At 39.5% G+C, this 22,490-nt stretch overlaps 1 protein-coding gene across 1 annotated transcript in view; it reads left to right on the plus strand.

Moving 5' to 3' along the window:
- The window catches only part of SAMD9 (sterile alpha motif domain containing 9), a 32,250-nt gene that overhangs the window by 1,232 nt on the left and 8,528 nt on the right, over positions 1–22,490 (plus strand). The window contains 1 exon segment of the mRNA XM_023226758.2: positions 412–508. Coding sequence (XP_023082526.2) covers positions 412–508 — 97 coding nt within the window.

Here is a 22,490-nt window from a genome sequence, read left to right on the forward strand (position 1 = left end):
ATAATTCTGGCCCCACGATGAGGTATCTTAGAGAGCTTCTTTCTCCTTAGCCCCCATTTCAGCATCCATGCTATAGAGTGATCTTTTCTCATTCTCCTGAATGAAGCAATCCCTAAACATGAATGCTTGACTCAGAGAGTAGGATGCAAACCCTTTGACACCCCCAGAAAAAAATTCATTCTTCCTGAAAAGAGATATTATGTAATATGCAGAATGTCACCCTACCCTCAATGAGGGGAAGGTCTTACATTACTCTGCAGAGAAGTTTATGAACCTCAAAAATCTCAGACAGGTCTCAGTTAATTTAGAAAGTTTATTTTGCCAAGGTGGAGGATGTGCACCTGTTACACAGCCTAAGAAAGTCCTGATAACATTTTCCCAAGGCGCACAGCTTGGTTTTATATATTTTAGGGAGACATGAGACATCAATCAATATATGTAAGATGTACATTGGTTCCATCCAGAAAGGAGGGACAACTCAAGAAAGGAGGGGGCTTCCAGGTCACAGGTAGGTAAGAGACAAACTATTGCATTCTTTTCAGTTTCTGATTAACCCTTCCAAAGAAGGCAATCAGATATGCATTTTCCTCAGTGAGCAGAGGGATGACTTTGAATAGAATGGAAAGCAGGTTTGCCCTAAGCAGTTCCCAACTTGACTTTTCCCTTTAGGTTAGTGATTTTGGGGGCCCCAAGATTTTCAAGATTTACTTTCCTTTCACATTTCCCCCCTTTTCTTTTTTAAAATCTTTGGAGAAAGCATTTTAGAAGAAAACCAGTCTCTGGTCTCAGGTTTCATCTGGCCCCTCATGGCTAATATGGTTTATTCCTAGACAGTTAGGTCCCAAGTTATTAGGAAAGCTCATTTTTAGCAAGTTGAGAAGTCTCACATCCTATGCAGAGAAAACAGGGGGAGAGAGAAAAACAGCAAGAAATAAAAGAACAATCCCGGTAAATCGATATAGTCCACATTACTCTGAAGCCCATACATCAGTAGGCAGGTTTGAAAGTGACTTACTTTCAATAGTAAATAGGTTGCTGTTATTTTCTTCTGAAGTTTAAGTTATCTAGCATCAGTTCACAGGGCTTTACAAAAACACAGCTTAGTTTTCAGTGACTCCAAATGAGGAAAAATAGAGAGAAAAAGAAGGGAAAAAAAATGAAAACATTATTTTGAAGACTTTTAGCCAAGAAACATTAGAATGCAGTCCAAATTGTAGAAAATAATAAAAATTGAAAAACATTAGGCAAGACTAGAATCCAACAATAGTTTTTGAAACATAATTTTTCTCTCTCTAGTTTCCCGTTTTTACTAAAGACACATCATGGTAGAACTGATTTGCTTTATTGTACTTAGCCAGATTATTTGTATAAAGTGCAGCAAGAATAATTATTTTTCACATAGGCTTTTTAAATTGGCTTTGATGGAACTATATTCCATAGAAGCCATCTCAGACCAGCCTTTGTTTTTTGTTTTTTGGGTATTTTTTGAGACAGAGTCTCACTCTGTCACCCAGGCTAGAGTCAAATGGTACAGTCTTGGCTCACTGCAACCTCTGCCTTCTAGATTCAAGTGATTCTCCTGCCTCAAGCTACCCAGCCATGTTTTGTATCATCAAATACCTATGAGTTGGGTGAATTCTTCTCCCCTTGCAGTCCCAAGATAACTTGGGGCCCTGGGCCTGTCATAAAGTGGCATTCCTTATTTACCACCGTTCAGGAACCCTGTACAGGGACTGTGTAGACAAGGTATAAGCCCAGTTTTCCCAAAAATCTTTTACTGGTTCTATAGGGCAAGTTCGATTCTTTAAAGGAAAGCATGTCATTCCAGTCAAACCCTTGGTAAAATAACCAGTTTCTCCAATTGTGTCCTGTTACAAATGAAAACAAATTCTTACTGCACTTACATAAATGACTGTATTTCCATAAATTAAGAATACTCACAAATAGTTTCCAAATTCTGGAGAAATAAGTTAGAGAGAAACAAATAGGCTCCAAATTTTGTTCATGGGAGTATACTTATTTGTAAAAAGCTGTCAATAGCTCAAAAGAAAAAGTTTCCTTGCCTCTGAAAAACAAAACAAAGGATCAGCAACATTTTTAAAATTTTTTCTTTTTTTCTTTATAATACTTTAAGTTCTGGATACATGTATAGAATGTGCAGGTTTGTTGTATAGGTATACACATGCCCTGGTGGTTTGCTGCACTCATCAACCTGTCATCTACATTAGGTATTTCTCCTATGCTATCCCTCCCCTAGCCCTCCACACCTCAACAGGCCCTGATGTGTGGTGTTCCCTTCCCTGTGTCCATAAGTTCTCGTTGTTCAGCTCCTACTTATGAGTGAGAATATGCGGTATTTGGTTTTCTGTTCCTGTGTTAGTTTGCTGAGAATGATGGTTTCCAGCTTCATCCATGTCCCTGCAAAGGACATGAACTCATCCTTTTTATGACTCCAAAGTATTCCATGGTGTATATGTGCCACAGTTTTTAATCCAGTCTATCATTGATGGGCATTTGGGTTGATTCCAAGTCTTTGCAATTGTGAACAATGCTGCAATAAACGTACGTGTGCATGTGTCTTTATAGTAGAATGATTTATAATCCTTTGGGTATATACCCAGTAATGGGATTGTGGGGTCAAATTGTATTTCTGGTTCTGGATCCTTGAGGAATCACCACATTGTCTTCCACAATGGTCGAACTAATTTACACTCCACCAATAGTGTAAAAGTGTTCCTATTTATCCACATCCTCTCCAGCATCTGTTGTTTCCTCTCTTTTTAATGACTGCCATTCTAACTGGTGTGAGATGGTATGTCATTGTGGTTTTGATATGCATTTCTTTGATGACCACTGATGATGAGCTTTTATTCATGTTTGTTGGCCACATAAATGTCTTCTTTTGAGAAATGTCTGTTCATATACTTCACCCACTTTTTGACTGGGCTGTTTTGTTTTGTTTTCTTGTAAATTTGTTTAAGTTCCTTGTAGATTCTGGATATTAGCCCTTTGTCAGATGGATAGATTGCAAAACTTTTCTCCCATTCTGTAGGTTGCCTGTTCACTCTGATGACAGTTTCTTTTTCTGTGCAGAAACTCTTTAGTTTAATTAGATCCCACTTGTCAATTTTGGCTTTTGTTGCCATTGCTTTTGGTGTGTAAGACATGAAATCTTTGCCCATGCCTATGTCCTGAATGGTATTCCCTAGGTTGTCTTCTAGGGATTTTATGATTTTAGGTCTTATGTTTAAGTCTTTAATCCATCTTCAGTTAATTTTTGTATAAGGTGTAAGGAAAGGATCCAGTTTCAGTTTTCTGCATATGGCTAGCAAGTTTTCCCAACACCATTTATTACATAGGGAATCCTTTCCTCATTGCTTGTTTTTGATTGTGTCAGGTTTGTCAAAGATCAGATGGTTGTAGACGTGTGGTGTTATTTCTGAGTCCTCTGTTCTGTTCCGTTGGTCTATATATCAGTTCTGGTACCAGTACCATGCTGTTTTGGTTACTATAGCCTATACTGTAGTATAGTTTGAAGTCAGGTAGTGTGATGCCTCCAGGTTTGTCCTTTTTGCTTAGGATTCTCTTGGCTATATGGGCCCTTTTTTGGTTCCATATGAAATTTAATGTAGTTTTTAGTAATTCTGTGAAGAAAGTCAACGGTAGCTTGATGGGGATATCATTGAATCTATACATTACTTTGGGCAGTATGGCCATTTTCACAATACTGATTCTTCCTATCCATCCTATCCATGAGCATGGAATATTTTTCCATTTGTTTGTGTCCTCTTTTATTTCCTTGAACAGTGGTTTGTAGTTCTCCTTGAAGAGGTCCTTCACATCCCTTATAAGTTGTATTCCAGGTATTTTATTCTTTTTGTAGCAATTGTGAATGGGAGTTCACTCATGATTTGGCTCTCTGTCTGTTATTGGTGTATAGGAATGCTTGTGATTTTTGCACATTGACTTTGTATACTGAGGCTTTGCTGAAGTTGCTTACCAGTTTAAGGAGATTTGGGGCTGAAATGATGGGATTGTCTAAATATACAATCATGTCATCTGCAAACAGAGACAATTTGACTTCCTCTTTTCCTAACTGAATACCTTTATTTCTTTCTCTTGCCTGATTGCCCTGGCCAGAACTTCCAATACTATGTTGAATAGGAGTGGTGAGAGAGGGCATCCTTGTCTTATGCCAGTTTTCAAAGCAAATGCTTCCAGCTTTGGCCTATTCAGTATAATATTGGCTGTGGGTTTGTCACAAATAGCTCTTATTATTTTGAGATACATTCCATCAATACCTAGCTTATTGGAAGTTTTTAGCATGAAGGGGTGTTGAATTTTATCAAAGGCCTTTTCTGTATCTATTGAGATACAGGTTTTTGTCATGGCTTCTGTTTATGTGATGGATTACACTTATTTATTTGCATATATTGAACTAGCCTTGCATCCCAGGGATGAAGCTAACTCGATCATGCTGGATAAGCTTTTTGATGTGCTGCTGGATTTGGTTTGCATTTTATTGAGGATTTTCCCATCAATGTTCATCAGGGATATTGGCCTGAAGTTTTCTTTTTTTGTAGTGTCTCTGCCAGGTTTTGGTATCAGGATGATGCTGACCTCATAAAATGAGTTAGAGAGGAGTCCCTCTTTTTCTATTGATTGGAATAGTTTCAGAAGGAATGGTACCTACTCTTCTTTGTACCTCTGGTAGAATTTGGCTGTGAATCTGTCTGGTCCTGGGCTTTTTTTTGGTTTGTAGGCTATTAATTACTGCCTCAATTTCAGAAATTGTTATTGGTCTATTCAGGGATTCAACTTCTTCCTGGTTTAGTCTTGGGAGGGTGTATGTGTCCAGGAATTTATCCATTTCTTCTAGATTTTCTAGTTTATTTGCGTAGAGGTGTTTATAGTATTCTCTGATGGTAGTTTGCATTTCTGTGGGATCAGTGGTGGTATCCCGTTTATCTCTTTTTTATTGTGTCTATTTGGTTATTCTCTCTTTTATTCTCTTTAGTCTGGCTAGTGGTCTATTTTGTTAAACTTTTCAAAAAACTAGCTCCTGGATTCATTGATTCTTTAAAGGGTTTTTATGTCTCTATCTCCTTCAGTTCTGCTCTCATCTTAATTATTTCTTGTCTTCTGCTAGCTCTTGAATTTGTTGCTCTTGCTACTCTAGTTTTTTAATTGTGATGTTGGGTGTCAATTTTAGATTTTCCCACTTTCCCCTGTGGACATTTAGTGCTATAAATTTCCTTTTAAACACTGCTTTAGCTGTGTCTCAGAGTTTCTGGTGTGTTGTGTCTTTGTTCTCATTGGTTTCAGAGAAGTTATATATTTTGGCCTCTATTTTGTTATTTACCCAGTAGTCATTCAGAAGCGGGTTGTTTAATTTCCATGTAGTTGTGTGGTTTTGAGTCAGTTTCTTAATCTTGAGTTCTAATTTAATTGCACTCTGGTCTGAGAGAGTGTTTGTTATGATCTCCGTTCTTTTGCATTTGCTGAGGAGTGTTTTACTCCCAATTATGTGGTCAATTTTAGAATAAGTGTGATGTGGTGCTGAGAAGAATGGCTGTTGATTTGGGTTGGAGAGTTCTGTAGATGTCTATTAGGTCTGCTTGGCCCAGAGCTGAGTTCAAGCCCTGAATATCCTTGTCAATTTTCTGTCTCATTGATCTGTCTAATACTGAGAGTGGTGTTAAAGTCTCCCATTATTATTGTGTGGGAGTCTTAGTCTATTTGTAGGTCTCTAAGAACTTGCTTTATGAATCTAGGTATTCCTCCACTGGGTGCATATATAGTTAGGATAGTTAGCTCTTCTTGTTGCATTGATCCCTTTACCATTATGTATTGCCCTTCTTTGTCTTTTTTGATGTTTGTTGGTTTAAAGTCTGTTTTATCAGAGACTGGGATTGCAACCCCCACTTTTTTTTTCTTTCCATTTGCTTGGTAAATATTCCTCCAATCCTTTATTTTGGGCCTATGTGTGTCTTTGCATGTGAGATGGGTCTCCTCAATGCAGCACACCTATATGTCTTGACTCTTTATCCAATTTGCCCATCTGTGTCTTCTAATTGGGGCTTTTAGTCCATTTACATTTAAGGCTAATATCATTATGTGTGAATTTGATACTGTTATTATGATGCTAGATGGTTATTTTGCCTTTTAGTTGATACAGTTTCTTCTTACTGTCGATGGTCTTTACAATTTGGTATGTTTTTGCAGTGATTGGTACTGGTTTTTCCTTTCCATATTTAGTGCTTCCTTCAGGAGCTCTTGTAAGGCAGGCCTGGTGTTGATAAAATCTTTCAGCATTTGCTTGTATGTAAAGGATTGTATTTCTCCTTTGCTTATGAAGCTTAGTTTGGCTGGATATGAAATTCTGAGTTGAAAATTCTTTTCTTTAAGAATGTTAAATATTGGCCCCTACTCTTTTCTGGCTTATAGGGATCCTGCAGAGAGTTCTGCTTTTAGTCTGACTGGCTTCCCTTTGTGGGTAACCTGACCTTTCTCTCTGGCTGCCTTCAACACTTTTTCCTTCATTTCAACCTGGTGAATTTGATGTATGTGTCTTGGGGTTGCTCTTCTCAAGGAGTATCTTTGTGATGTTCTCTGTATTTCCTGAATTTGAATGTTGGCTTGTCTTGCTAGTTTGGGGAAGTTTGGATAATAGCCTGAAGAGTGTTTTCCAACTTGGTTCTATTCTCCCTGTTACTTTTAGGTACACCAATAAAATGTAGGTTTGGTGCTTTCACATAATCCCATATTTCTTGGAGGCTTTGTTCCTTCCATTTCATTCTTTTTTGTCTAATCTTGTCTTCATGCTTTATTTCATTAAGTTGATCTTCAATCTCTGATATCCTTTCTTCCACTTGGTTGATTCAGCTATTAATACTTGTGTGTGCTTCACAAAGTTCTCATGGTGTCTTTTTCAGCTCCATCAGGTCACTTGTGTTCTTCTCTACTCTGATTATTCTAGTTAGCAATTCCTCTAACCTTTTTTCAAGGTTCTTAGCTCCCTTGCATTGGATTAGAACATGCCCCTTTAGCTCAGAGGAGTTTGTTATTACCCACCTTCTGAAACCTACTTCTGTCAATTCATCAAACTCATTCTCCCTCCCATTTTCTTCCCTTGCTGTTAAGGACTTGTGATCCTTTGGCAGAGAAGAGGCATTCTGGTTTTTGTAATTTTCAGCATTTTTGTGCTGGTTTCTCCCCATCTTCATGGATTTATCTACCTTTGATCTTTGACGTTCGTGACCTTTGGATAGGGTTTTTGTGTGGAAGTCCTTTTTGTTGATGTTGATGCTATTCCTATCTGTCTGTTAGTTTTCCTCCTGACAGTCAGGCCCCTCTGCTGTAGGTCTGCTGGAGTTTGCTGAAGGTCCACTCCAGACTATATTTGCCTGGATATCACCAGTGGAGGCTACAGAACAGCAAAGATTGCTGGCTGTTCCTTCCTCTGGAAGCTTTGCCCCAGAGGGGCACCTGCCAGATGCCAGCTGGAGCTCTCCTGTATGAGGTATCTGTCAGCCACTGCTGGAAGGTGTCTCCCAGTCAGGAAGCACAGGGGTCAGGGACCCACTTGAGGAGGCAGTCTGCAGTCTGTCCCTTAACAGAGCTCTAGTGCTGTTCTGGGAGATCCGCTGCTCGCTTCAGAGACAGCAGGCAGGAACACTTAAGTCTGCTGAAGCTGTGCCCCCAGCCACCCTTTCCCCCAGGTGCTCTGTCCCAGGGAGATGGGAGTTTTATCTATAAGACCCTGACTGGGGCTGCTATTTTTCTTTCAGAGATGCCCTGCCCAGAAAGGAGAAATCTAGAGAGGCAGTGTGGCTACAGTGGCTTTGTCGAGCTGTGGTGGGCTCCATCCAATTTGAACTTCTTGGTGGCTTTGTTTACAACATGAGGGGAAAACAGCCTACTCAAGCCTCAGTAATGGTGGACACCCCTCTCCCCACCACGCTCTAGCATCACAGATCGACTTCAGACTACTGTTCTTGGAGCAAGAATTTCAAGCCAGTGGATCTTAGCTTGCTGGACTCCATGGGTGTAGGAGATCCGTCAGAGTGGTGGGAGAAATGACAGGGAAAGGAGCAGGCCTTCTGAAAGGTCAGAAGGCTCTGCAAAGCTCCAGGGGAGAATAGCTGAAGGCAGCTGTTCTATAATTCTGAGGCAGAGGGCAAGGAGTAGGTACAAGTGAGTGTAGGGGAATTTCTCTTAAACAGGCTTGTTTACTTATACTGACCAGGAACTGACCTTTTATTATCCATGCATATGACGTTTTCTGAAAGGGGAACAATAAGTGTTAATCACCTACAGGTTGTTTGCTCCAGGTTTTCAGCATGGTGCCTGCGTTGAATAAAAGCAAGCAGCTCCAGCTTCTCAGGGCTGCTGCACTTTGGCCACTATAGCCAGGCAGACCCCTAGCTGCTCTTACACTGCATATCTGTGTCTGAGTACCTCTTTCATCCATTGCTCGGCCAGGGTCTGCAGGACAGACCTGGCATGTGGGGGTGGGATCTGCTGAGTTAGACCACTTGGCTCCCTGGCTTCAGCCTCCTTTTCATGGGAGTGAACGGTTCTGTCTTGCTGGTGTTCTAGGTACCACTGGGGTATAAAAAAAAACTCCTGCAGCTAGCTCGGTGTCTGCCCAAATGGCCACCTAGTTTTGTGCTTGAAACCCTGGGCTTGTGTGGTATAGGCCTCCAAGGGAATCTCTTGGTCTGCAGCTTGTGAAGACCATGGGAAAAGCGTAGTATCTGGGCCAGAATGCACCATTCCTTGTGGCACAGTCCCTCACAACTTCTCTTGGCTACAGGAGGGAGTTCCCCAACCTCTTGCACTTCCTGGGTGAGGAGATGCCCCACCCTGCTTCAGCTCACCCTCCGTGGGCTGCACCCACTGTCTAACCAGTCCCAGTGAGATGAGCTGGGTACCTCAGTTGGAAATGCAGAAATCACTTGCCTTTTGCATTGATCCCACTGGGAGGTGCAGATTGGAGCTGTTCCTATTTAGCCATCTTGCCAACCACTTCCAGTGCATATTTTATTTCTCTAATTGTGTCCTTCATTTTCAGAAGTTGTGATTGTTTTTTATGTATGCTATCTATTTCACTGAGGAATTTTCCTTTCACATCCTGTATCATGTTTGTTGTTTCTTTAAGTTGGAATTCACCTTTCTCTAGTGCCTTTTTGATTAGCTTAATAATCAACCTTCTGAATTATTTTCCTGGCAATTCAGAGATTTTGTCTTGGTCTGGATCTATTGTTGGTGAGCTGATATGGTATTTTGGGGGTATTGAAGAACCTTGTTTTGTCATATTACCAGAATTGTTTTTCTGGTTCCTTCTCATTTGGGTGACTGTGTCAGAGGGAAGATCTGGGACTCAAGGGCTACTATTCAGATTCTTTTGTCCCACAAGGTGCTCTCTTGATGTGGTGTTCTCCCACTTCCTCTAGGGATGGGGCTTCCTGAGAGCCAAACTGCAGTGATGATTTTTTCTCTTCTGGGCCTAGTCATCCAGCAGAGCTACTGGACTCCTGACTGGTACTGGGAAGTGTCAGCAAAGAGTCCTGTGATATAATACATCTTCAGGTCTTTCGGCTGTGGATACCAACACCTGCTCCAGTGGAGGTAGCAGGGGAGTGAAGTGGACTCTGTAAGGGTCCTTGGTTGTATTTTTGTTAAGTGCACTGGTTATGTGTTGGTTGGCCTCCAGCCAGAAGGTGGCATTTTCAAGAGTGCATTAGCTGTGGTACTATAGGAAGGAAGCAAACTTGACCTAGGGTCATCTAGTTATATATTCATGTTTCTGAGGCAGTGGGCAGAGCCATAGAGCTCCCAAGAGATTATGTTCTTTGTCTTTGGCAACCAGAGCAGGTAAAGAAAGACCACCAGGTTGGGGCAGAGACAGGTGTGTTTGAGCTCAGACTCTTATTGGGTGGGGCTTGCTGCAGTTGCTGTGAGGGCGGGGGTGTGGTTCCCAGGAGGATTATGGCTGTCTCCACTGAGTGACACAGGACACCAGGGAAGTGGGGAAAAGCCAGCAGTCACAGGCCTCACCCCGCTTCCATACAACTTGCAGTTCTAAAGGCCAGTCTCACTCCCACTGTGCCCCTGCCAACAACACCGAGTCTATTTCCAGGCAGCCAGTGACCAGGGCTGAGAACTTGCCCCCGACTATCAGCCTCCCCACTGAGAAAGCAAGCAGACTCATGGCTTTTTTTTTTTTTTTTTTTTTTTGCATCTCAGGGAATCCGCGGTTGTGATACAGTTTCTTCACAGGGTCTGTGGATTCTCTTGGCTTTCCTGGTATGTTGCTGCAGTAATTCTTGAAGCAAAACCTCACAATGTGAGTCTCCACATGCTGTCCTGTCTGTCCCAGTGGAAGCTGCAAGCTAGTCCTGCCTCCTCACCCTCACAGAAACAGGAGAATAATGTTTGACCAAATATCTAGGCACTTTGTGGCCCAGTCAAGTTGACACATTAAATTAACCATCACACTGGTCCCCATGCAAAGTGGAACCCAGGTTTCAGAGCTCAGGCCCAGGGTCCCCTTACGAGGAGGGCTCCTGAGGGTTATGAGTATAATGACTATATCTAGGCTGTCCTTCACAGCCACTTTCTTTCTTCCTAAACCTCAGGATTTAAGCACACTGGCCTGAAACCTGGGTTCAAATCTCTGCCATGTATTAGTTGTGCAAACTTTAGATATTATTCAGATATTATTTAATATCTCTATGCCTCAGTTTCTTCACCTTTAAAATTGAGATAAAATAATCTCTACCTCAGGAGATTGTTGTGAAGAGTAATTAAGCTAATGTGAAACACTTAGAACAATGCCTGGTACATGGTAAGTGCCCAATAAATATTTTAAAATAAATGTTTTTAAATGTTTTCATCTCAAACCAGTGTGAATCAATTATGGGATGTGGAAACCAAAAGCTAATTGAGCATATACAATAAATATTAGTACTTGCTGTTAGTTTTTAAAATATCAGCTATTTTTGTTGCTTTCACCCAGGCAGTTTTCTACCTGGCCCTGACACTGACCTTAGAAAAGATAAATCTCTACAATGTGACCATCAGGTCTGCTGCAGCCCTGGTCTGCTCTGCAGAACTAAGCCAGAGGCATTTAGCATTTATTGGGGGTGCTCAAAGAAGTCCCATCCCTGAAAGACATTCTTTACACTTTAGGAAAACAGAAATGGACCATAACTCCACCCTTAAAGGCCAGTGAAATACTGACCTAGAGTATCTCCAACCCGGCGCTCCACAAGGCTGGGACTGCAACGTAAACTCATATTCCCAAAGGATCAATTAAGCCAGAATATCCCACAGTTTGTCTGTAACAAAACAACGAGGCTTTTTGCAGCCCTTAAAACTCTCAAGTGAGGAAAAATTGTTAAGCCTTCAGATTTTAACCAAGCAGACCAGAAGGTGGTATAGAGCCACAGCTTATAAAAAAGCATTTCAGATAGAAAAGGCCACGCCATAATTTCAGATCTGAGAAATGAAACTGAAACCAAACCTACATTCTTCCTTCCCCCAACCTCCCAGTTGTTAAGCATGCCCTGTTGTTTCTGAGCCAATTAGAGCTTGCTATGAGATAGAAGCAGAGAACACATAGACTTCCGTTAAAACCAGAATGAGGAAAATACTTTTCTCTAGCATCATAGGAGGAAGAAAACAAACACATCAGACATTTTCAGCACCAAAAGAGATGGTTTTCCCCACATATATGTAAAAGAAATTTGCAAGACTATCTAAGTACAATATCTATTATTAATATTGTTCTTACTATCTATAGCAGCATTTTATTGAATAGAAAGAAATATACTTTTCAATTAGAAGATTTAAATATACCTCGAAACAAAAAATAGTATTCTAAGCCTTGAAATTCTAGACTATTTGTTGCTCTGACAGGAGCATGTTTTGTATTAGTTGAAAAATTAGTCATAACATTTAATTAAAGATGCAGTTGAAAACTACAGACTCTTTTATTGATGAAATCTCCCAAGGCATAACAGCATCTTCAGAAAGAACAAACAGGCCAGGTGTGGTAGCCTGTAATTTGAGCACTTTGAGAATTGTTTGAGGCCAGGAATTCAAAATTAGCTTGGGCAACATAGCAAAACCCTACCTAGCAAGATTCCTACCAAAAAAAAAAAAAAATAGCTGGATGTGGTGGCACGCAGCTGTAGTCCTAGCTGCTTTGGAGGCTGAGGCAGGATTGCTTGAGCCCGAGAATTTAAGGTTACAGTGAGCTATAATTGCACCACTGCACTCCAGCATAGGCAACATTGAGACCGTGTCTCCAAAAAAAAAAAAAAAGAAAAAGGAAAAATAGAGAAAGAACAGGTAATGAAAACCTAAAAGTACTTTAATCAAATATACCTTCTACCATCTACTCTAAGAAATAAGTAGCTTCCAGAAAACAAAGCTCTCTGAGAGTTTCTCAAATACTGTTGTTGGATGACATACATAGGAAGACAGACAGACAGATAGACTACTATGAGAAGTCTTTGGAATTATGGCAGCTTTATGTGCCTGGCAAAAATACTAGGCTTATGTCTAATTTCTCCCCGAAGGAAACACTAAGATAATGCAAGAGGGTTGGGGGATCACATTTCTGAATGAAGGCCTGACCTTCAGCTCCCTTTAGAAAAGTTAACAAACCCTACAGTTTAACACCAACCAGAGTTAAAAAAAAATGTATGTGGGTTCAATTGGTAACAAATAGTGTTTCCTGCTAAGATTCTCAGAACCAAATTTTCAGGTTAGTTTTTAAAGTATATGGTATAAAAACCAGTAATTTTAGGCACTAATTTTACACCATGATTTCACCTTTTTTTCCCCTACCATTATTTAGCCTTCCCCATGATTTCTTTACCTAACGGTTTTAATATATGTGTGATCCTGTATTACTTTGTAAATATTTCACCTAAAAAACATTTTGGAATAAGAGAGGATATAAAGAAATCATAAATATGTAAAATATCTATGAACAGTAGCATAAATACCTATGAATGGTGGCATATTATTTTCTCCAAGAGTGACATCATCAACAATTTTTAAAAAATAACTATTGAAAGGCACAGCTATCAATAATCTGACAAAAGCTTTAGGGGAAGAAGCGTGAAAGTGTAACCTGTTCAATGACATTTGAAATATTCATAATCTCTCTAGTAGAGAAAACAGTCAAAAGTCACTTCTTTATTATTTGCTTACTTTCCCAACCAAATGTTCAGGCCCAGTTCTCCATCTCCCACGTTCTTATATGAGAACCTGACTTTATGTTTTTACGTATAATGGTATGCAGTTCTTGCATAAATCAAATAATCCATTTAATTCACCACTCGTTCTCATAATCTAGTTTATGACATATCACCCAGAGAGTAAGGACTGTGACTGTGTCTGTAAAACTGTGAAAGGTTCAAGTTGATGAAGGAAGTCAGGGAGACCCCAGGAAAAGGGTACTGGTGGGATGGGGCAAGATGAGGGATGAGAGTCGTGGATATGAGGCCTCAGGAGCCAGGACACACTAGCAGCAAAATAATCAGGGACCCCTGCTTTATGTTAAATAGTGTGGGTGTAACAAAAGGGAGCATACTTTCATAGGGTGGAGTAGACGTGACTCAGCAAATGGATACAAGAAAGTGACTTAGATAGAACAGTCACTAGACAAGGGTGTAGTCAGCTTTTAGACAACTCTAAAACCAGTATGAATCAACACCGAGTGGGATACAGAAGTCAAAAGTTCATAATCTGAGGCTGCAATAATAAACATCTCGCAAAACTTTAGGACCTCACATACCATTGAATTCACAATTATCCTTGGTTCATAACACACCATCATCTTTTTTATGCAAGTGTCTCTTTTATTTTATTCATCCGTTTATTTATTTTCTAATGTATTTTGGAGGCATTATTGGCTTTTTAAATACAGTATAACTTATATACAATGAACGAACTTCAGGGTAAGCCTCTATGAAATTTTTATATGTACTTACCTGTGCAACCACTACCCATATCAAGATATAAAATATTTCCATCACCCCAGAAGTTTTCCTTGTGTTCCTTCCCAGAAAATACCCCCAACATCATTCTGACTTCTATGACAGATTACTTTTGCCTATTCTTAAACTATATAAGTAGAATTCTACAATATGTTTTCTGTTGTAACTGGCTTATTTCACACAGTATGATGTGAGATTCTTTCATGTTGTTGCCTGTATCAGTATTTTAATCGTTTTCATGAGAATTGCAGATCCAAAGGGTAGGTATATATTTAACTTCACAAAAACTGATAGCTTCTTAAAGTGGCTGAAATAATGTACATTCCAACAGGCAATGTATGAGAGCTCCATTGACTCCACATCTTCACCAACATTTCGCGTTACTAGTCTTTAATTTTAGCCATTCTGGTAGGCATGTAATATTATCTTGTTGTAATTTTACTTTGTATATCCATTATAGTAAAGATTTTGGAACACCTCTAATTGCACTTCATTACACCCGCCTCTGTGACTACCAAAATCCCCACTGGTTTCTCCTCCTCCCAGTAGGCCAAGTCTAATCCTTAAACCCAACCCCAAATCAACAAATGACCCCAAAGCTTACCTAGACAGGAATCTTTTCCTCTCTGGAATTTTAGTTCACCCTGTCCTTGTCATCTGGTCTATTGATGACTTTGTGATTACTTAAAAATATGAGTTTTGCAATTTTTCGGATTTTGTTCTCATTGTTGCAGTGGGTGAGTAGGTGGCCTTTTGTGATCTCCTACATCCTGAAACTGAGACTCCTTCGGTTTCTTCTAGAGTCAGTTTGGTAAGCTATATTTTTTAAGAATTTGCTGATTTATTCAGTTATTATAACTGAATTCAATTTATTCAGTTAAAGTTGGTTGGAATAATATCCAAACCCTTTCATTTTTAAAGTATCTAATATTGCTTACTTGTATCTAATATTGCTTATTTTATTAATTGAATTATTTGAATTATTAATTGAATTATTTAATTAATTAAATTGCTAATTTAATTAATATTGCTTATTTTATTTTTTGGTTAATCATTCCATGGATGTGTCAATTTTATTACTTTTTATCTCTTGGACTTCATTGAGTCTCTCTTGTCATTTTGTTTTCCATTTTATAAATTTCTACTTTTATCTTTACTTTTTCCTTTCTTCTTATTTCAGGTTTATTCTGTTGCTCTTCTTTGAATTTATTAAATTGGCATTTAGTTCATACTTTTCAGTCATTCTTCCTTTTTTTAAATTATACTTTAAGTTCTAGGGTACATATGCACAACATGCAGGTTTGTTACATATGCACACATGTGCCATGTCGGTGTGCTGCACCCATTAACTCATAATTTACATTAGGTATATCTCCTCATGCTATCCCTCCCCCCTCCCCCCACCCCACAACAGGCCCCGGTGTGTGATGTTCACCACCCTGTGTCCTAGTATTCTCATTGTTCACTTCCCACCTGTGAGTGTGAACACGTGGTGTTTGGTTTTCTGTCTTTGCGATAGTTTGCTTAGAATGATAGTTTCCAGCTTCATCCATGTCCCTACAAAGGACGTGAACTCATCCTTTTTTATGGCTGCATAGTATTCCATGGTGTATATATGCCACATTTACTTAATCCAGTTTATCATTGATGGACATTTGGGTTGGTTCCAAGTCTTTGCTATTGTGAATAGTGCCGCAATAAACATACTTGTGCATGTGTCTTTATAGCAACATGATTTATAATCCTTTGGATATATACCCAGCAAAGGGATGGTTGAGACAAATGGTATTTTTAGGTCTAGATCTTTGAGGAATCGCCACACTGTCTTCCACAATGGTTGAACTAATTTACAGTCCCACCAACAGTGTAAAGGTGTTCCTATTTCTCCACATCCTCTCCAGCACCTGTTGTTTCCTGACTTTTTAGTGATCGCCGTTCTAACTGGTGTGACATGGTATCTCATTGTGGTTTAGATTTGCATTTCTCTGATGGCCAGTGATGATGAGCATTTTTTCATGTGTCTGTTGGCTGCATAAATGTCTTCTTTTGAGAAGTGTCTGTTCTTGTCCTTTGCCCACTTTTTGATGGGGTTGTTTGATTTTTTCTTGTAAATTTATTTAAGTTCTTTGTAGATTCCAGATATTAGCCCTTTGTGAGATTGGTAGATTGTAAAAATTTTCTCCCATTCTGTAAGTTGCCTGTTCACTCTGATGGTAGTTTCTTTTGCTGTGCAGAAGCTCTTTAGTTTGTCAGTTTTGGCTTTTGTTGTCATTGCTTTTTGTATTTTAGTTATGAAGTCCTTGCCCATGCCTATGTCCTGAATGGTATTGCCTAGGTTTTCTTCTAGGTTTTTTATGGTTTTAGGCCTAACATTTAAGTCTTTAATCCATGTTGAATTAATTTTTGTATAAGGTGTAAGGAAAGGATCCAGTTTTATCTTTCTACATATGGCTAGCCAATTTTCCCAGCACCATTTATTAAATAGAGAATCCTTTCCCCATTTCTTGTTTTTGTCAGGTTTGTCAAAGATCAGATAGTTGTAGATATGTGGTATTATTTCTGAGGGCTCTGTTCTGTTCCATTGGTCTATATCTCTGTTTTGGTACCAGTACCATGCTGTTTTAGTTACTGTAGCCTTGTAGTATAGTTTGAAGTCAGGTACTGTGATGCCTCCAGGTTTGTTCTTTTGGCTTAGGATTGTCTTGGCATTGTAGGCTCTTATTTTTGGTGCCATATGAACTTTAAAGTAGTTTTTTCCAATTCTGTGAAGAAAGTCATTGGTAGCTTAATGGGGATGGCATTGAATCTATAAATTACCTTGGGCTGTATGGCCATTTTCACGATATTGATTCTTCCTATCCATGAGCATGGAATGTTCTTTTGTTTGTGTCCTCTTTTATTTCATTTATTTTATTTTATTTTTTCTTACATTTTATTTTACTTTATTCTTTTTTTAATTCTTATTTTATTTTATTCTTTTATTTTATTTTTATTTCATTGAGCAGTGGTTTGTAGTTCTCCTTGAAGAGGTCTTTCAGATCCCTTGTAAGTTGGATTCTAGGTATTTTATTCTCTTTAAAGCAATTGTGAATAGGAGTTCACTCATGATTTGGCTCTCTGTTTGTCTGTTTTTGGTGTATAGAAGTGCTTTTGATTTTTGCACATTGATTTTTGTATCCTGAGACTTGACTGAAGATGCTTATCAGTTTAAGGAGATTTTGGTCTGAGATGATGGGGTTTTCTAAACATACAATCATGTCATCTGCAAACACGGACAATTTGATTCTTCTTTCCTAACTGAATATCCTTTATTTCTTTCTCCTGCCTGATTGCCCTAGCCAGGACTTCCAACACTATGTTGAATAGGAGTGGTGAGAGAGGACATCTCTGTCTTGTGCCAGTTTTCAAAGGGAATGCTTCCAGTTTTTGCCATTATGATATTGGCTGTGGGTTTGTCATAAATAGCTCTTATTATTTTGAGATATGTCCCATCAATACCTAGTTTATTGAGAGTTTTTAGCATGAAGTGCTGTTGAATATTGTCAAAGGCATTTTCTGCATCTATTGAGAGAATCATGTGGTTTTTGTCTTTGGTTCTGTTTATATGATGTATTACATTTATTGATTTGCATATGTTGAACCAGCCTTGCATCCCAGGGATGAAGCTAACTTGATCTTGGTGGATAAGCTTCTTGATGTGCTGCTGGATTCAGTTTGCCAGTATTTTATTGAGGATTTTTCCATCGATGTTCATCAGGGATATTAGTCAAAAATTCTTTTTTTGTTGTTGCATCTCTGCCAGGCTTTGGTATCAGGATGATGCTGGCCTCATAAAATGCATTAGGGAGGACTCCCTCTTTTTCTATTGATTGGAATAGTTTCAGAAGGAATGGTACCAGCTCCTCTTTGTGCCTCTGGTAGAATTTGACTGTGAATCTGTCTGGTCCTAGACTTTTTTTGGTTGGTAGGCCATTAATTGTTGCTTCAATTTCAGAACCTGTTATTGGTCTAATCAGGGATTCAACTTCTTCCTGGCTTAGTCTTGGGAGGGTATATGTGTTCAGGAATTTATCCATTTCTTCTAGATTTTCTAGTTTATATGCATACAGGTTTTTACAGTATTCTCTGATGGTAGTTTGGATGTCTGTGGGATCGGTGGTAATATCTCCTTTATCATTTGTTATTGCATCTATTTGATTATTCTCTCTTTTCTTCTTTATTAATCTTGCTAGCGGTCTATCAATTTTGTTGACCTTTTCAAAAAACCAACTCCTGGATTCATTGAGTTTTTGGAGGTTTTTTTTGTGTCTCTATCTCCTTCAGTTCTGCTCTGATCTTAGTTATTTCTTGCCTTCTGCTAGCTTTTGAATGTTTGCTCTTGCTTCTGTAGTTGTTTTAATTGTGATGTTAGGGTGTCAATTTTAGATCTTTCCTGCTTTCTCTTGTGGGCATTTAGTGCTATAAATGTCCCTCTACACACTGCTTTAAATGTATCCCAGAGATTCTGGTATGTTGTGTCTTTGTTCTCACTGGTTTCAAAGAACATCTTTATTTCTGCTTTCATTTCATTAGGTACACAGTAGTCATTCAGGAGCAGGTTGTTCAGTTTCCATGAAGTTGAGCGGTTTTGAGTGAGTTTCTTAATCCTGAGTTCTAATTTGATTGCACTGTGGTCTGAGAAACAGTTTGTTATAATGTTTGTTCTTTTACATCTGCTGAGGAGTACTTTACTTCCAACTATGTGGTCAATTTTGGAATAAGTGTGATGTGGTGCTGAGAAGAATATATATTCTGTTGATTTGAGGTGGAGAGTTCTGTAGATGTCTATTAGGTCCACTTGGTGCAGAGCTGAGTTCAAGTCCTGGATATCCTTGTTAACTTTCTGTCTCGTTGATCTGTCTAATGTTGACAGTGGGGTGTTAAAGTCTCCCATTATTATTGTATGGGAGTCTAAGTCTCTTTGTAGGTCTCTAAGGACTTGCTTTATGAATCTGGGTACTCCTGTATTGGGTGCATATATATTTAGGATAGTTAGCTATTCTTGTTGAATTGATCCCTTTACAGTTATGTAATGGCCTTGTCTCTTTTGATCTTTGTTGGTTTAAAGTCTGTTTTATCAGAGACTAGGATTGCAGCCCCTGCTTTTTGTTTTGTTTTGTTTTCCATTTGCTTGGTAGATCTTCCTCCATCCCTTTATTTTGAGCCTATGTGTATCTCTGTGCATGAGATGGGTCTCCTGAATACAGCACACTGATGGGTCTTGACTCTTTATCCAATTTGCCAGTCTGTGTCTTTTAATTGGATCATTTAGCCCATTTACACTTTAGGTTAATATTGTTATGTGTGAATTTCATCCTGTCATTATGAGGTTAGCTGGTTATTTTGCTCATTAGTTGATGCAGTTTCTTCCTAACATCGATGGTCCTTACAATTTAACATGTTTTTGCAGTGGCTGGTACCAGTTGTTCCTTTCCATGTTTACTGCTTCCTTCAGGAGCTCTTGTATAGCAGGCCTGGTGGTGACAAAATCTCTCAGCATTTGCTTGTCTGTAAAGGATTTTATTTCTCCTTCACTTATGAAACTTAGTTTGGCTGGATATGAAATTCTGGGTTGAAAATTCTTTTATTTAAGAATGTTGAATATTGGCCCCCACTCTCTTCTGGCTTGTAGAGTTTCTGCCAAGAGATCCCCTGTTAATCTGATGGGCTTCCCTTTGCGGGTAACCCAATCTTTCTCTCTGGCAGCCCTTAACATTTTTTCTTTCATTTCAACTTTGGTGAATCTGACAATTATGTGTCTTGGAGTTGCTCTTCTCAAGGAGTATCTTTGTGGCATTCTCTGTATTTCCTGAATTTTAATGTCTGCCTGCCTTGCTAGGTTGGGGAAGTTCTACTGGATAATATCCTGAAGAGTGTTTTCCAACTTGGTTCTATTCTCCCCATCACGTTCAGGTACACCAATCAGATGTAGATTTGGTCTTTTCCCATAATCCCATATTTCTTGGAGGCTTTGTTTGTTTCTTTTTACTCTTTTTTCTCTAAACTTCTCTTCTCACTTAATTTCATTCATTTGATCTTCAATCACTGATACCCTTTCTTCCACTTGATCGAATCGGCTACTGAAGCTTGTGTATGCAACATGTAGTTCTTGTGCCATGGTTTTCAGCTCCATCAGGTCATTTAAGGTCTTCTCTATGCTGTTTATTCTAGTTAGCCATTCGTTTAATCTTTCTTCAATGTTTTTAGCTTCTTTGCAGTGGGTTTGAACATCCTCCTTTAGCTCAGAGAAGTTTGTTATTACCGATCATCTGAAGCCTGCTTCTCTCAACTCATCAAAGTCATTCTCTTTCCAGCTTTGCTCCATTGCTGGTGAGGAGCTGCATTCCTTTGGAGGAGAAGAGGCGCTCTGATTTTTAGAATTTTCACCTTTTCTGCTCTGGTTTCTCCCCATCTTTGTGGTTTTATCTACCTTTGGTCTTTGATGATGGTGATGTACAGATGGGGTTTTGTTGTGGATGTCCTTTCTGTTTGTTAGTTTTCCTTCTAACAGTCAGGACCCTCAGCTGTAGGTCTGTTGGAGTTTGCTGGAGGTCCACTCCAGACCCTGTTTGCCTGGGTATCACCAGCAGAGGCTGCAGAACAGCAAATATTGCAGAACAGCAAATGTTGCTGCCTGATCCTTCCTCTGGAAGCTTCGTCTCAGAGGGGCACCTGGCTGTATGAGGTGTCTGTAGGCCCCTAATGCGAGGTGTCTCCCAGTCTGCAGGAGTTTCTGCTGCCTCTTGTTCAGCTATGCCCTGCCCACAGAGGTGGAGTCTACAGAAGCAGGCAGGCCTCCTTGAGCTGCAGTGGGCTCCACCCAGTTCGAGGTTCCTGGCCATTTTGTTTACCTACTCAATCCTCAGCAATGGCAGACGCCCCTCCCCTAGCCTTGCTGCTGCCTTGCAGTTCGATCTGAGACTGCTGTGCTAGCAGTGAGTGAGGCTTCATGGGTATGGGACCCTCTGAGCCAGGTGCGGGATATAATCTTCTGGTGTGCCATTTGCTAAGACCATTGGAAAAGCGCAGTACTAGGGTAGGAGTGTCCCGATTTTCCAAGTACCGTCTGTCATGGCTTCCCTTGGCTAGGAAAGGGAATTTCCCAACCACTTGCACTTCCTGGGTGATGTGATGCCCTTCCCTGCTTCAGCTCACTACACCCACTGTCCAACAAGCCCCAGTGAGATGAACCCGGTACCTCAGTTGAAAATGCAGAAATCACCCATCTTCTTCATCACTCACACTGGAAGCTATATACTGGAGCTGTTCCTATTTGGTCATCTTGAAACCCGGCCCTGCGCTTTAGACTTGGCACCCTATGGCTTGAGGAGGTGACACTGTGTCCATGTGCGTGTGAAGGGAGAATGGCTGAAGGTACTTGCAGTCCCCCAGATAAAATCTGCGGATGCGGGTCACACCCATGCACACATGCAGCAGGGGTCTTAGCCATACAGGTGCACGGCAGGGCACACCCATTCTTTCATTTCTATAAATACATACAAGGCTATACATACTTCTCCAAGTATTGTAGACATTGTTCCTTACAACTTTTTATATGCAGCATTTTTATTACTGCTCGGTTCTAAATATTTTTCTCTTTAATGGATACCATTGCAGTTTTTTATTTTTTGAGTAACATTTTATTTGAGATTATTGTAGATTCATATGTAGTTGCAAGAAATAATTTGATATTCTGTGTACTCTTTACCTAACTTCCCCAATTGTAAAATCTTACAAAATTATAGTACAAAATCGCAACCAAGATATTGCCTATCTTTGCCTATTTTGTATTGCTATAGCTGTAAAGTATGTTGCTTATTCACTTTCTGTGCATACCGCAGTTACATAATGAAAAAAATAATAGCTTAAACCTTGGACCATGGCTCTGGCATCTTCATGTCTTGAAAGGAACGTAAATCCTAATCCTGAGTTTGTCTCTGCCACTAGAAAGCAATATTTCTGTGTGTTATTTCATGAACGTGGGCCTATATAATAATTTATCTGCCATCATTCCCCAGGCTGCCTCCATTATTTAATTTGATGCCTCCCATGACAAATGAAAGTTTAGTTCATTAAAATGACTCATAGTTTTAGATCATACTTAAAACTGACTATTATTATTTGTATTTCATTTTTTCTAACCATTGCTATATTTGTGTAGCATAGATTGACATTAATTTTTTGGATAGTAGTCTGCAAATTTGCAAACTAAATAATTACGCCATGAGTTATTGCTCAGGAATCAGCTCTTATCAATTATCATGTGAAAAATTACTTTAATACAACAGTAGCCAACAAGTTCACTACTCAGCAAGCTATTCCAGATGACATGGAGCAGAACAGCTCACAGACAAAATTAAGATGCTTGAAGGACATACTTTTTAAAATCAATTAAAATACACAACAAGGCCAGGTGCGATGGCTCACGCCTGT

This window comes from Piliocolobus tephrosceles, chromosome 8 (assembly GCF_002776525.5).
Source record: "Piliocolobus tephrosceles isolate RC106 chromosome 8, ASM277652v3, whole genome shotgun sequence".
NCBI classification, from domain to species: domain Eukaryota; kingdom Metazoa; phylum Chordata; class Mammalia; order Primates; family Cercopithecidae; genus Piliocolobus; species Piliocolobus tephrosceles.